At 36.2% G+C, this 14,639-nt stretch overlaps 2 protein-coding genes across 11 annotated transcripts in view; both read right to left on the bottom strand.

Moving 5' to 3' along the window:
* Positions 1 to 14,639, bottom strand: part of LOC128894264 (uncharacterized) — a 302,271-nt gene that overhangs the window by 7,968 nt on the left and 279,664 nt on the right. The window lies entirely within an intron of this gene.
* LOC128894234 (protein abrupt) overlaps positions 1 to 14,639 on the bottom strand; it is a 143,500-nt gene that overhangs the window by 95,578 nt on the left and 33,283 nt on the right. For all 10 annotated transcript variants that reach the window (XM_054155843.1, XM_054155844.1, XM_054155845.1 and 7 more), the window contains exons 2-3: positions 8,978 to 9,382; positions 6,868 to 7,671 (exon numbers count right to left, since the gene is read on the bottom strand). In XM_054155843.1, coding sequence (XP_054011818.1) covers positions 6,868 to 7,074 — 207 coding nt within the window. In that variant the 5' untranslated portion in view covers positions 7,075 to 7,671; positions 8,978 to 9,382. The remainder of the gene's footprint in view (positions 1 to 6,867; positions 7,672 to 8,977; positions 9,383 to 14,639) is intronic.

Raw genomic sequence — 14,639 nt, 5'->3', positions numbered from 1 at the left:
ATACATAAGATGTAGTGAAATTGATCAATGATTTCATAACCTTTTCAGTCAGTTATTAGGATAAAAAAAATGTCCTCATACTTCTGAACGGCATGGCAGTGTAGATGCAAGTTAACTACAGGAAAACCGTTTTCGAATCGTGAAAAAAGATGAGACTTGCATCGGTACGACTTCCACCACCTCGTATATCAAAATTACTGCAACCGTTCGCAATATCGATCACCAGATTACGTTGATAAAATCGATGGAAATCGAAACAGGAAAGGAACAAGAACTAGTGTAACTCATACTACAGCGATGTGTTTAGATAAGTTACATTTTTCTTTTTCGTGAATGTCGTGGCGATTCTGGCAGGCTATCGCCTGCAGCCAATTTATTACCGATCCAGGACAGATCAAAATTTATTATTGCTAAAACGCCGAGTATGTACAGAGCCCTCCGATCGGATTTCGGCGAATATCATTAGCGGACGTAGTCGATAACTCTGTGATTCGTCATCAACTGCTAGACCGATAGTCAAATGAACGGGGCTGCTGTAAATCGTTGCACCGGTGCACTAACGCATAAATCAAAGGTTGCACGGCTGTCAGGTGTTCCGGCCAGACTCGTTATCGTTGCGTCACGCGCCTGATATCTAACACGCGAAAATATCAGGTCATTTCATCAGCCTTTGATTCCCTCATTTTAAAGAAAATATTATCGAAGTAAAACTAGCGCGCCGTAAACAAACAATACTGATCATCCGCACTGCTTATCTTCTCGTGCGATTTCTGTCCCCGCTATGGACTAATTCGTTGATATCTCTTTTGTAGAAATCAATTACTTTATTTAGAAAAAATTATAAATTCCAATACCTCCACCACATTAAAAGATTATTACTATAATTATATAATTATTATTGCAAATGTTATTTAATTACTGTAATATAATTGCAATACAATTCTGTTTCCTCTGTAAATTCATTCGTTAATATCTCTTTTAGATGAACGAAGGATCTGCAGAATATGCGAAAAGGAAGGCGAAACAATTCTATATTTAATAAGAAAATATGAAAGGGTAGGGAACTCATAAATGGAAGTAGAGACAATTTTAGACGAAAAAGGCATCGGGGTTAAGTGGATGAAAATAATTCCTGAGGCAAGAAAAGAAGACCAAAGAGAATAGAAGGAATAAATGAAAGTATATAATTTTATGTTATGATCTCAGATTAGAAATTTAAGATTTGTTTATAAAGGCTGTGTAGTATGAATAAGAATACCAATTTTTAAGTAATTAATAAGCGAGAAGAATATAGGATACAATTCCAACTAGAATAAGGTCAATGCAATTAAGTGTATCGTGTGAACAGGATGCGTTAGCCTTTTCTATATCGAGATGATAATGAGATAAAGAGATTACTACTAATACCTCTTTGATAGAAAAAGTTATAAATTGTAATACTTAAAACTCGTTAAAATATCATTACCAGAATCACTATTCCAAATGTTATTCAGTGACTGCGATATAACAGCAATATCATTAGAGACGACCAACAGATTTTGCCTTCGTAATCGTTTCACTCGCGTTATAGTGTGTACTTTATAGACATTAATTTTCAAGATTGTTAGACGATTTTCCGTATGATCAACTGCATGTTTACATACGCTTAGATATTATACAAAAAACGATGTGCACGCAAAACTGTACGCTGACCACCTAACGCGTGTTCCTGCCATTAATCCTCGCCAATTGTACAGGCGGTAATTCAACGTGTTAAACCCTTCCCTTCTCGTTTTACTCGTCGCGATAAGTCCGGCAAAGTAATAATAACGCGGCGTCGGCGTCGTCCGCGAACATTAAATACGATGCTGGGACGCCGGTGAAAGTATCTACAACAACGTAGATACTAACGAATACAAGAGATTTTACCTTCGCGGTCACGCAATGCTCGCTTTTTTATACTTTCCTCGCTGTTATTAACAGAGGGAAAGTATTGTCATTACCTTTGTTTTTGCATTTCTCGATGTGCGTTTGGGTTACCTTGAGTTTAAAAATGTAGAAAAATTGGATATTGGTAAACTGTAAATTTTTCAATTTTACTCAAATTTTAACCCTTTGTTGTCCTATGTCGACTGAGACTCGACAGAACTGTACTGAAACCAGAAAATTTGGACTGCAAAAGATTAAGACATAATGTTGAAATAATGCTTCTAACATCAGTAGTCTCAATTTTTTTTTATATCTTGGAGTACCTCCCCTAATTTAAAAAAAAAATACTTTCAAACTATACGGAGAAATATCCAAAAAGACGCAGGACAAATTCTTTTTCTTTTTTAATTGTAATTTCAAATTTTGACGATTAAAAGCAAGAAAATTTAACGCGTCCTGAACTAATATCAGGCGAGTTCTACGAGATACTTGACTTTTTTATTACGTTATTCGCGTGACATATTTAAAATTTAAACGCCGCGACACTGATGCCGACAGTCTCGCGGCGTTTGCAATAGCGTCGTGACGCAAGCACGGGCAGGAATTGTCCAGTCTTGGCGCGTTATTAACTCGACTCGAGTACCGCTCCCAATACTTAAAATCAATTAGCGGTACGCGTCAATTAGAAAGTCGGTCGCGCATCTTCTACCGTCAACTTCTCACTGGCTACGGAACAATGATCAATGTCAGTCGTCGAGAGAAAATACTTATTCGTGACACTCGGGCAACGGATTGGTGGAAACGCAACCCACTGCACAAAATTTTCTGTATGAACATTGACTGTTAGACACGAACTCGCTAGTTGATAGATACTTTCAATTCGTTTTTTATTTTAAATTTTCTAAATTTTCGGAGTACGGTCACTTTGATCTATTCCAAACTTCACAAGGTTTTATAGAAATCGTTTACGCTTTTCGCCAACCACTTATGCTGACTTTTATTCATATAAAGAGACAAGCATATATCAACATTCATTTTTGTCTAAGCAACTTAATTAATTTTAGTAATAACAGCATTATTTTAGAAATAGAAATCTGATAAGAAATCTCCGTAAAGCTGGTGTCAAAGGAAAAATTGTTCGTTCCTAGATGCTCTTTAGTCGTCGTCTCTACAATCTAACAATTTTCTTAATCTATATCATTTATCTTTATTATACCCCTGCACTTACGATTCGCTTTCAAAGAAACGTGCGTGTGCAGATGAATTTTTATGTAGCACGACTTTGTGCGCAGAATTAATACATGATAAAACTAAAATATTTCGGTTTCGATGGAATTATTTATATAAATGTGAAACTATGAAACTATTGAAAATGAAGTCAGAACTCTTAATTATTTATGAGCTTTCATAAAGTGACCTGCTAGTATCACACAACCGTCATTTTCACTTAAGGGATTAAAAAATAAATCTTAAACATTACGCGTCCTTTCACGAATTTTTATTAGATAACAACCTCGAGTCGGGGATGTCAGAAACCGGTCCAGACCATGCAACAGAAGAAGCTGATGACCTAACCCGTCCACCAAAGCGAAAAGCTTTCCAAGCGTCGATCAGACGAATCTTTTCCTCGCCATCTATTGATCCCACTGACCTCGCCAGAATGTTTCATCTAGGAGGACGATTTATAGAGCGTGGCCTCCTCGGGAGGCGATGATGAGAAGGTCGACGTGGGGAGGGGGCTCGAGGAAACGAGTTTGCGGGAAGAGATAGGTGGCCGCGATTGACGACATCGCGACGACACATCCAACTGATCGATAGTCCTTTGGTCGAGGAGGTAGTACAAGATTGTCGACTTCGATGGCGCGTTATTATGCAAATCGAGACGGAAGTCCCTTCTGAACTCTTACTCCTGCTGCGGGCTCGTAATTGGCCGTTTCCGCCCTCGGAACCACCATGGAAATCGTCCGTCCGAAATTTATACTTGCATCTGATGCATTGTGTGCACGAACGTTATTATTGCGTGAACCGATCATTTTCATGGCCATTCGGATAATTTAGAATTTGTATACAACCTTGAAGATTTAAAAAACAAATGAAGGTCCAGCAGGGAACATTATGTATGAGAAACATATTAGATATTAATAAATCATAATTAATAATAAAAATATTATATATACATATGAATGTATATAGAATCCCAAAATTGTTTCCAAAAAAGAAAGGGAAAACTTTAAGTCGAAGCAACGGCGTCGCATCGCGACTACCTAGGCGTCGTTAGGGTATGAATGAAAGAGAGAAAAAAGAATGAAAGTGCGAATGGATGGAATACAAATGTGAATGTTGTATCGAATTTTCCTTTCGGAAAAAGGAAAACGGGTAGTGTGAACCTAGGAAGCGAACCGTAAAGACTTACCACCGTATTCCATTGTATATTATTTTTAACTTTTTTATTAAACTTTGCTTTATCCAGATGCTTAAAGCATCTGTGTTCATTATATTACAGCAACATCACGCAACTCTACTTTAATTGATCCTACATATACATATGTATGTGTGGGTACAACTGTACATTGCTTGCAAGATCTATAATCATCGTATTTATAACATCAAAAAGTATATTTACCAATTTCTGGTAAAAATCATAAAAATTTAAGATTCCTACAGGAGTAAATTTTTTATTTGTTCATTGTAAAATATTTAATTCTAAAGTTCAAATCATAATCTTTATTAACAAATAACCGATAAACGACTATTTATCTTTAATTCATCGATTGAAACTCGTATTTCAATAAGAATTCTTCAAATATTTGTTGTCCAGTATCCCTGAAAGTTATACATGTATCGATATATGTATATTGAGTTCTATAAATATCGCTATACAAATTTGTGACCGGTAATGAACCCCTATATCCAATTTATACCATATCTAACCATGATCGATAAAAACTCCTTCTCCTACATGTTACGCTAATTTGCACCCGAACAACCACGCAGAAAATGGGAACTGTCGTCTTGTAAACTTTTTGAAACAACGACTCAAAAATATCGTCCCCTTCATGGCTAATAACGAGAATCGTTCGTGCTTTCTAACGACGCGGATAGAGGAAAGTATTCAAGATTGCTCAGATGCAAATTGCAGGATAGATTTTTGTAATAAATTCCGTACACAGTGAACCGGCAATAAATTTTTCGTGTGAAATCCGTGGCGATCGATTTCACCATGCATCAAATTGAGAAAACGATATCGACGTTGCAATAAGAAACAAACGTACACACACTTAGAAAATTCTAGAGAAACATTTTCGCAACTATTCACTATAACGAGCTTTCAGTTGGAAAGTGTGTAAATTTTTCATACTAAACCTACATGCTTGATTTCACTGTTCCATAGTTGTTCGTACTATGGGTAGGGCAACAATTTGCTTAGTTGCACTATTTAATCTAATTTATTATGTTATACAGTTTGTATTGTTCTATGTCTTTAAAACATGCGTGACGCATCACAATTCTCGTTAGAGATCATTGTCACACATTCATGACAGCGATGATTTTTATTTTATGTTCGTGTATAGTTGTATACCAATGAAGTCTGAACTATAAACTAGAATCACGTAGCAGTAACATGTTATTCCGAATAGGCAGTTGACCTATTTAGTACACTTTATTTGTACATAGCAGAAGGGCTGCACTTCATTATGACTCGTACGGCTGTCGACGAAAGACTTATGCGAACAACCGTAGCTTGGTCAATAGAAATTCCACAATGATACTTATATAAAAGTACTTATTCGGTTTGATAATTTTAGATATTTAGTTTATCTGAAAATACACGGTTACCTTAGATTCCTTAATAGATAATAAATTATTTTCTCACTTATTGTTGATATAGATCTACTTTAATCGTTAAAGAATAGAGAATTGGCTTTAATTAATTATACATCTTGATCATTAGAAATTAGGTTACCCTCTCCTATACTATATATAAACGTTACCTATAATTTGTTTAAAAATTTTTTAAGATCCTTTGAATGCGTTGATTTAATAAATTCAATTATAATATTGTAGATTCTGATTAGACTCAAAACGAAGAAAATTAAATAACTATTCCGAGACTGAACTTCTTTCTCTTGTAACCCATTCAGCCTAAACTGCAGGTCCGACTCGTAGTGTTCTCAGTCTCAGAAGTCAGAATGACGATGCAGTTCGTCCACACGAACCATAAAATAAATATATAGGGGAACGTGTTGTACCTAGAGCACAATGTACCTAGGAACACTTTTAATTTTCCAGTTAATACTGCCATTTAGCAGCGATTATTAAAATTTCATCATTAGTTTGCTGTTGCTTTCTAATATTATTTTGTTTTGCGTAGTATTCGCAAATGTTATGGTTGACATTGGACGATATGAAATCAAAAAATTCTAAAGATTATTAAAATATACTTTTGTTACTATCGTCCGTAACAAAATCAAACCTCACTGTCAAATAAAAGACAAGATAGCAGGTATTTGAATTATTTCAATACTTTGTTTAACTTTGAACATTTAATTCATGGTTAAATATTATTGAATAATTGTAATTACAGTAGCTACAAAACTATATTTTAATAACCTGTTTAATTTGTCGCTTTCGGATGATCTAATGTCAAGTTATCGTGTCAACTATGGAAAAAGAAGACTTTCATGTTGTTAGTATCAATGAAAAGAAGATGATGAAAAGTAAACAAAAAAATTTTGTTAATAAATTTAACACGTCTACGATTATATATAAAAACATTGACATTTCACAATGACTTATTGTGTGAAATAATATTCTTAAAGTCTTTCTTCTTTGCGAACGTACAAGAACAGCTCCATAAATCCAATAAAAGTTTCTTTAATCGCAATTCAGTTGATAAGTAAAGAGGGAAATTTCGAGAGATTTGCGAAGAAAGTTGTGAGGAATGCGAAAAGCACTGACCTTGAGAAGCCTCCGGAAGTAGGGACTGCACGCAGAGAGGACGACCTTGTGCGCGGTAAAGCTGCTACTGTCGCATGCCAGTGTCACGTCCACGAAATCCTCCTCGTCCCTCAGATGACGAAATGAACTGAGGATGCTCGAGTGGAAGTCGTTCCACCTGAGTGAGTACTGTTGCTCGCCGCTCGACGAGGACGAAGAGGCCGCCATGGCGTCCGTCCCCTCGGGACCCACGGCCGAGGGCACCAGAGGTGCTATCGTGCTCACTCTGGCACCCCACGAGGACACCTTCACTTCACCCTCTCGTCCCGTTTCACCACGCACCCCTCTATCCCTATCAACCCCTATTCAACACAGCCTGGACCGCGTCCTCGCGCAACTGCTTTGGTCAAACTCGCGCAGCGAGTCGCACGTGATCAAGGATTTTCTCGAGGTCACCTCGTTATCACTCCACCGAATTACTGGTTTCTTTCGATCGGTTCACCTCTTCCCGCCAATGGTATTCGAATAGAAAATTCTTTGGTAGCCTTGTTCTCGTCGTTGGATCAATGACTGGCTGCCGATCGTAATTCCCGGTCTTCTTCTGTTTGTTCTTGGTCCACTGGTGTGTTGTCGTTGACCAGATTCCTTCCACGCGTCGTAGAACGTGGATTGGCGTGTCGAATGGTCTTGGTACCCTATTCAGGTGTAAGGAAATTTCGAGTCTACCGACACGGTGGAACTCATAGTAATGACATCGCGATACCGACGAGAGGACGTTATCCGCCGCTGTCGGAGAATGCTGAGACAATGAGCCCCCGATCGGTTCTGAAAACAATGCGGTGTCTATTGTGAGCTTCGTGCTCGCCGACACATGACGGCCTATCATACATTTTTGAAGACCGATCGATAAACACCCCGGAAGATTTGCATTGCACGCTTTAGATTCGATCTCGCGCGTCGAAACGTCCGAACTCCGCGACTACGTCATCCGACGGCTCGCCGGATAAATATCCGATATATCGCGAAGTGAAGGACTCTAGTAAGTTAGGAATTATATAGAACGATGCTCGAAAATGGCCACTTTTGGTATCTAACGTGAAAGAAAAATGTTTTAGTAAGTCTATGTCTGCTAACACTTTGAGTGCTATGGACGCATATATGCCATACATGTTTCATGTCAACTATAAAACCACCCGAATATTTTCCAATGTGATATATCTGATAATATATTCTAATACGATATACGTCCTTTTAATAAATTTAATTAGCAACATGCAAAAAATGAAATTTTTCGAGTCATGATAATTATAACACGTAAGGTATACATGTGTACCATTTATCTCAATTAAGAAATGACATACATCTGTGTCTAGAGATATTGCCCTTTTTAACGATAATTTTATATACATAAAGTGTTCCAAAAGCAATATTTTATCTTCATTTGCAGTTTAAATATTGAAATAAAAATCCAGAAAAATAAATTTCTAGAAATTCGATGCATAGTTTGCTGCCTCCAAACATTTGAAATGTTTAAAAAATCAGGTTCTCAACAAGTAAACTAACTACGCTATGGATGAACATTTCTCTTTAATGTCAATAAAACCGCAGTTTCCCTCATTGCTATCTCCTTTATGTGTTTGGTAATTACGAAACAATTGAAATGCTCTTTTGTAAATAGTCAACGTGCACTTGGCGAAAGTTATGATCCACATAATCAACTGTACTTGGTATTCGTGGAATCATTCACAAATTCAAAAAGGATTTCACTTTCCACAGTGCAAAACAAAGAATATTGTATCGCAATCGTAGCCGTTCCGAGTTTGCTGATTGGGTTGTAGAGCAATTTGAAATTGATCCTAATTTTTATCAAAAAATCGTATATTCGGATGAAGCTCATTTTTGAAGCTCACGAACACTGAATGTATTGAAAATAAAACACTGCACTCCACACATAATTGTTATTTGTTATATTTCAAAGTAAAAAAGAAAAACCTGTTCTATCTGAAATAGTTACTGATTTATTTCACTTTGACATCGTATCGTTCCTATTGAAAAACCTTTTATTTAGTGGGGGTACAATGTGCTAAAATGGCCATTTTCGAAAAATGTCATTAACAGATGGGTGACTTACCTTGTACGCAAAAAATATAACGATCCCCAGGGCGTTTCCTCGTTTCGCCTCACCCTTCGCCGTCCTGGTACTCTTCCACCTCCTTCTCCGGCACAAACTACGACGCGTATCACTTTCTCCCGTTTAACGAAGTCCTTGCACCCTCTGCCCTGCCACGACTCGATAAACGCGTCATTCCGACATTCGTTGTCGAGAAACGCGACGACTAGTCTGTCGATACTTTCTCAGTCTTTGGACACCCAACGGTCGACTATCGTCCACCAGGTCGGCTGATTTTCGTGGAACACGCGTGTCCTTGCTTATCATGCCCTTCTCGACCTTTCTGCTTCCCACTCGTTTGCTCCTCTTCTTCTGACCTCTCTCGCTCCTTCCTCCTCCTACTCAGCCGCCTTGATCTCTCCTCTCCTGCGAAGCGGATAAAAGGACAGGTTAATACGCGCAGGCATACGCCGATTCGTCGCAGCTTCGATAATAGACGAGATTATAAATGAAACGAGTAATGACGGTCGTTCATTCGTTACTATCCGACGGTTTTTACTCGTTTATTTATATCGTCACACGCGCGGGGAACGCGGTGCCTCCCGAGGAATTATTAATGATCAGTCAGGCCTTGTGCCATCGATGTGGAGTTCGCCAAGCGAAGGACTGCGAGAAATCGCACCGACTGGAAAATTCTGTCCTGAACAACGACGACTGAATCCTCTACGTGACACGGTGAGCATAAGTATCACCGTTGGAGTAAAATTCGTGATATAGTGAGAAATTCTTAAGGGAGTTTGCAGGTGAAGATTTCCAGAATGGGGGACGAATGGAAGACATTTTTAGGCTCAGAAAAACATGGTTCCACATAACGAATTAAATTCGATAAGATATTTTTTTAAACTAACATTAAATAACATCATCTTATCAAATTTGTACGCCTAATTCAGCATCCATATCCATTTAAAGTCTCTTGTAATCAATATTTTATCGTAAAACAAACAATCGAAGAATGTCAAGAAATAGAAACAGGATCGAATAGAGTTAATACTTTCAAATAATATACGGTTAATTTTTAACAACAAAAATAAGTTTCTCAAATTAGTAAATATATATATATCGATTAAATCACAATTAAATTGTAAATGTGGTCGCTGATAGCCTTGCAGTTGATGCGACCTTAAACAAAATAACTTATAAAAAAACATATGCTCTTGTCGCTGCACGAGTTTTTACCGGCGTAATGAGATTACACTTTGCTAAGATAAAATATGTATCGAGAAATCTGTCGTCTGTCGTCTCGTTTCGATTTCAGACATCACCGTTTCAAATATTTTACAACGATTACAGATTTAAACGCGGAATAAAACACAACAATTGCAAGGAAAATTGTATGCACGGGAATATATTCTCGCTCGATGATAAGGCTATTGGTACTGTTTATGATTCCGTGAATTTACCTTGGCAACACGCTCAACAAATATTAGAGAACACACGAGATATCGAATCGGCTCGTCTGTTATTACTTTTTCGTCTTTAATTACGAAAAAGGGACCCGATTTCATCATCGCGTTGCGTTTCACGTCGAGGAAACGTTTTGCAAATAACCACGGAACATCGACGATTGCTTTTCAATTACAGACGTGTATATTGAACCTCTTTAGAACCTAGTGTACATTATCATGTACATAAAAAGTAATTACTTTGTAATACAAAGTTTAAGTCGTGTGTTTGCATGGAATTGATTTCTATAGAAGTCTTTTGCGTGACAATGTATTGCATATACCAAAAATAGTTACGGATATTGCGAATAGAGATGTGGAATGTTTATTGGCTTCATAACCAAGTGATTTAAAAAGAAAAAGTAAGAAATATTTATTCAAGGTTTCCGATAAATTCTTTGGGAGTAATATTACAAAAATATTATAAAATCAAATTCAGATTTAAAATTTAATGAGAAAATGTCTAGGTTCATTGTTATTTACATCATCTTAGTTGCTTGCTAGGTGTATATTTTCCAAATGGATATGTATATTGTCCAAATGGAAAAATCGGCAATTATGTCTATAATAAAGTATTTAAAATAAGAACAAACAGTTCAACGAGTATTGCTTCGAATTGTGAAGCACGGAGCGTTAACGATTCGCTACGCGACGGGAATCGAAAAATACGTGTAAGCCTCCGAGCACTGCTCGTGCATTATGAAACTGACATAATGACCAGAAGAGGATTTCGCAAGCGCATACCTAGAAAGCGTTACGAGGCGTCCAGCACGAGCATGCGTTATCTCGGTTTTCGATATTGAAATTAAATACGTATTTTCCAACATCTACCTCACCCCGCAAACGAAAACGAAAATTATTTGTTACAATTGATCGAACGTTGTACAGAGTAGTTGTTACAGGTAGAAATCAAACGCCCATCTACGGTCCTGTTGTAATGTTCACAAATATGGCACGCATGCAATAAAGAGTTACCATTGTATCTGTTTTGAATAAACAATTGCTGAACTTTTTAGCAGTTGATATTCCTTTTCCTATATAATTTAGTACATGTTTGTAATATTCCGTATTACTGCTCCATTTTTCAGATTTTCTAATACCCTAGAAAAGACCAAAAACTAGGATCCTTTGAATCAAATTAATCTATAACGTATTATATACATTACATGGTCGTTATATTTATTGTTGATAAGTTATCTTCCATTGTTATACAATACGTAGAATACAGGATGTTTCGCGTAATTTTATTATCTGAATTATTTCCTGTATTGCCAGTGTTTCGATAAACGTTTTTCGTGGAAGCCGTATGATTTCACAAGTATCACCGTATATTCGACGATATTTCTATTCTGGAAGATGGGATCTTAATCGAAGCTTTAAGCATGACTTTCAATGACCTTGAATGACCTTGAGCGGTGGATCGTTGAACGCGTTCTGAGAACCGGTATCGCATATCGGTACATAATTTACATCGTGTACCGAGGTACACGACATACTATGTATATAATAAAAGACAACAAAGTAACTTTCATTTCACGCTAATTCTTCCATTTGGAATTGAAATATTTCGTACAACCTCAGCAGAAGACATTTCTTGAAATACTAGAAGTACAAAAACTATTTCAGATAAAAAAGTTAAGTCTAAAATTGAAAAAGAAATACTTATCAATTTAGAAATAAAATTATATCGAAAAGGAAAAACGCGACGAAATAATTTCACAAATCACGAATATAGAAATCAACGCGTCACTCGCTAAATAACAAGTTGGATAACAAATGATGAATGTGATTTCATTGTTTCGTGGTACTATCTTGAAGTAACTATTCCAGTCGCCACGTGTTAACACTTAGACGTAACCGCTTAAGGCAGTGATTCCCAAACTGTGAGCCGCGATATACATGTAAATATGTAAAATGTAATATGTAATATGTAAAAATGTAAGAGAAAGAAAAATAAATATTGGTAAAGTTTAATAATAAAGAAGTTAAGTCTTATGAAATAGTAACACTTATATTTAGTTAACTTGTGCCACAAAATGCAGTCTGTCTAACATATTTCAGATTAGTCTCATACTGATTGGTATTAAAGAAACTGACGAAAATAATCTGTATATTAATTGTAAGTAAAGGAGCTGCGGGTCTAAAAAGTTTGAGAACCTCTGGCTTAAGGGGCTATGCTAGTCTAATTGCTTCAAGAAAACGAGTTTTGTTGTGTTTTGCAAGAATTTTATGAGGAAGAGGAAGTTATATTATATGCCTCTGGAATAAGTGATTGACTCTAAGTATGATAAATTGTTTTGTACATCTCAACAAGTGGTATATGAAACTTTAAACGCGTTTTACTCGAAACGACAATATTCAAATTGCCTGCCACGATAACTCAAAGACTAATAAACCAATTGTCTTGCAACTTGGTAGATATGTTCTATAGACGTGTAATTATCGCCCGGAATAGGATATTTTCGATAAATGTAAAATTCGAATTTTGACAGCAAAGAAAACAATCCATTTTTAACGTAAAAATCAAAAATTTAATTTGAAATGCTGCCATTTTGTTCTTTTTTTAATATTTTAAAATCATCCTAGTTCAGACTATAATTACATTCATATAGAATAAAAAATATCTTTTCTTTTTTTCGGTTAAAGAACTGCAATTGTTTATATCACGACAGCCATAAACAGCAATTTCATTTGACAGTCCCTCGTAATCGCATTATAACTAGTTAACGAAACATTATTTTCACTTGAGAAAAATTCAGCTTATTATTTTAGTAATAATTAGCATACACACAATGTTGTAAAACAATACGTAGGATAATTATTCGTACAAAAAGTCTCAAGCATAGGACTAGTATAGCCCTTTAACAAAATACAGTCAATTCAATAAGTATTCGTAGCTTCTATATCTATTAAGATTTATCTAAATGAAGTGGTATAGGTAGGTTTCCAAATAAATTTTTTATTATAAATATGCACATAATTAACAGTACACATGTATGTATTTATAATGAAAAATTTATTTGTAAACGTCAAACCTATCTTTTAATTTAAACTTTATTCAATAGATATAGAGTGTACGAATACTTATCGGACTGACTCTAAGTCGAGGGTCTGACTTTGGTCAGTGCCATAAAATTCTCAATTAGATGTCCTGTATGAAGAGTATAATATAATTTTTTATTGAAATGGTACCTTCCTGAATAGACGGTTTTGCGTGAGGTACAGCCTGCCCACACGCAAGGCGCGGCCCTGATCATCGGATTTTTCAAAAAATTCAGGCCAGTTCGAAGTTAACGTGTTAATTTTGAAACGACCTGTATCTTCAGATCAGGTGTTCCATTGCGTGCACGCAAAGTCGCGACGGAAGAGCGTCGCGCGTTCCACGTATGCGTTATGCGCACACATATTGCATTACATATCGTATGAATGAACCGCGCGCGTCCCTGAATATATTTTGACGAACGATCGATCGACGCTTGGTTTACTGGCTCAAATTGTCCTCCCCCGCCACGCGCCTCCCACGTATCAGTTTCGTAAACAATGTAAACGCAAGCTCGCTGGAAATCTGCTGACGTCTCTGGATCTGTGCTTATTCAAGAAGCGAAATATGTTGTATTTCAATACGAAATGACGAATAAAACCAACGTATAACTAATTATTCGGTGTGAAATATTTTTATTTCTTCAAGGATCAAATTTTTAGCTTCACTTTTCTTTCGATTACTGGATTACGGATTTTATAAATGAAGAAAGAAATGTAGAGCATATTTCATGAAATAATATAGTAATATTAATATTTTTTGCGAGTAATTGTAATCATATGAAATGAATGTATAATATAAATCCGTTGACTAGCGATTACTGCGTTGACTGAGCGTGGACAATTTTTTGTTTACTGCTTATTTAAAACAATCGGAGGTAGATGTATTGAACTCAAATGAAAAACAACGGTATCATTCATTATTTTATACTACATATATTACTTTTTTTGCACTTTTGATCCACTGTACCTACAATTGATTTCCATTATGAAGAAGAACAGTATGGTGACAATTATTGGCGTATTGTTTCTCAAGACTCATATTTTCTGCGGTTCAAAGTGTGAATATATAGAGAATCCATATTCGACGTATCGATGATAATTTGCATGGATTGATGGAAACCGTGACATAATAATCGGAA

Source organism: Hylaeus anthracinus, unplaced genomic scaffold (genome assembly GCF_026225885.1).
Source record: "Hylaeus anthracinus isolate JK02 unplaced genomic scaffold, UHH_iyHylAnth1.0_haploid 3, whole genome shotgun sequence".
In the NCBI taxonomy this organism is placed as follows: Eukaryota; Metazoa; Arthropoda; class Insecta; order Hymenoptera; family Colletidae; genus Hylaeus; species Hylaeus anthracinus.
This window is presented reverse-complemented; position numbering and strand designations above follow the sequence as displayed.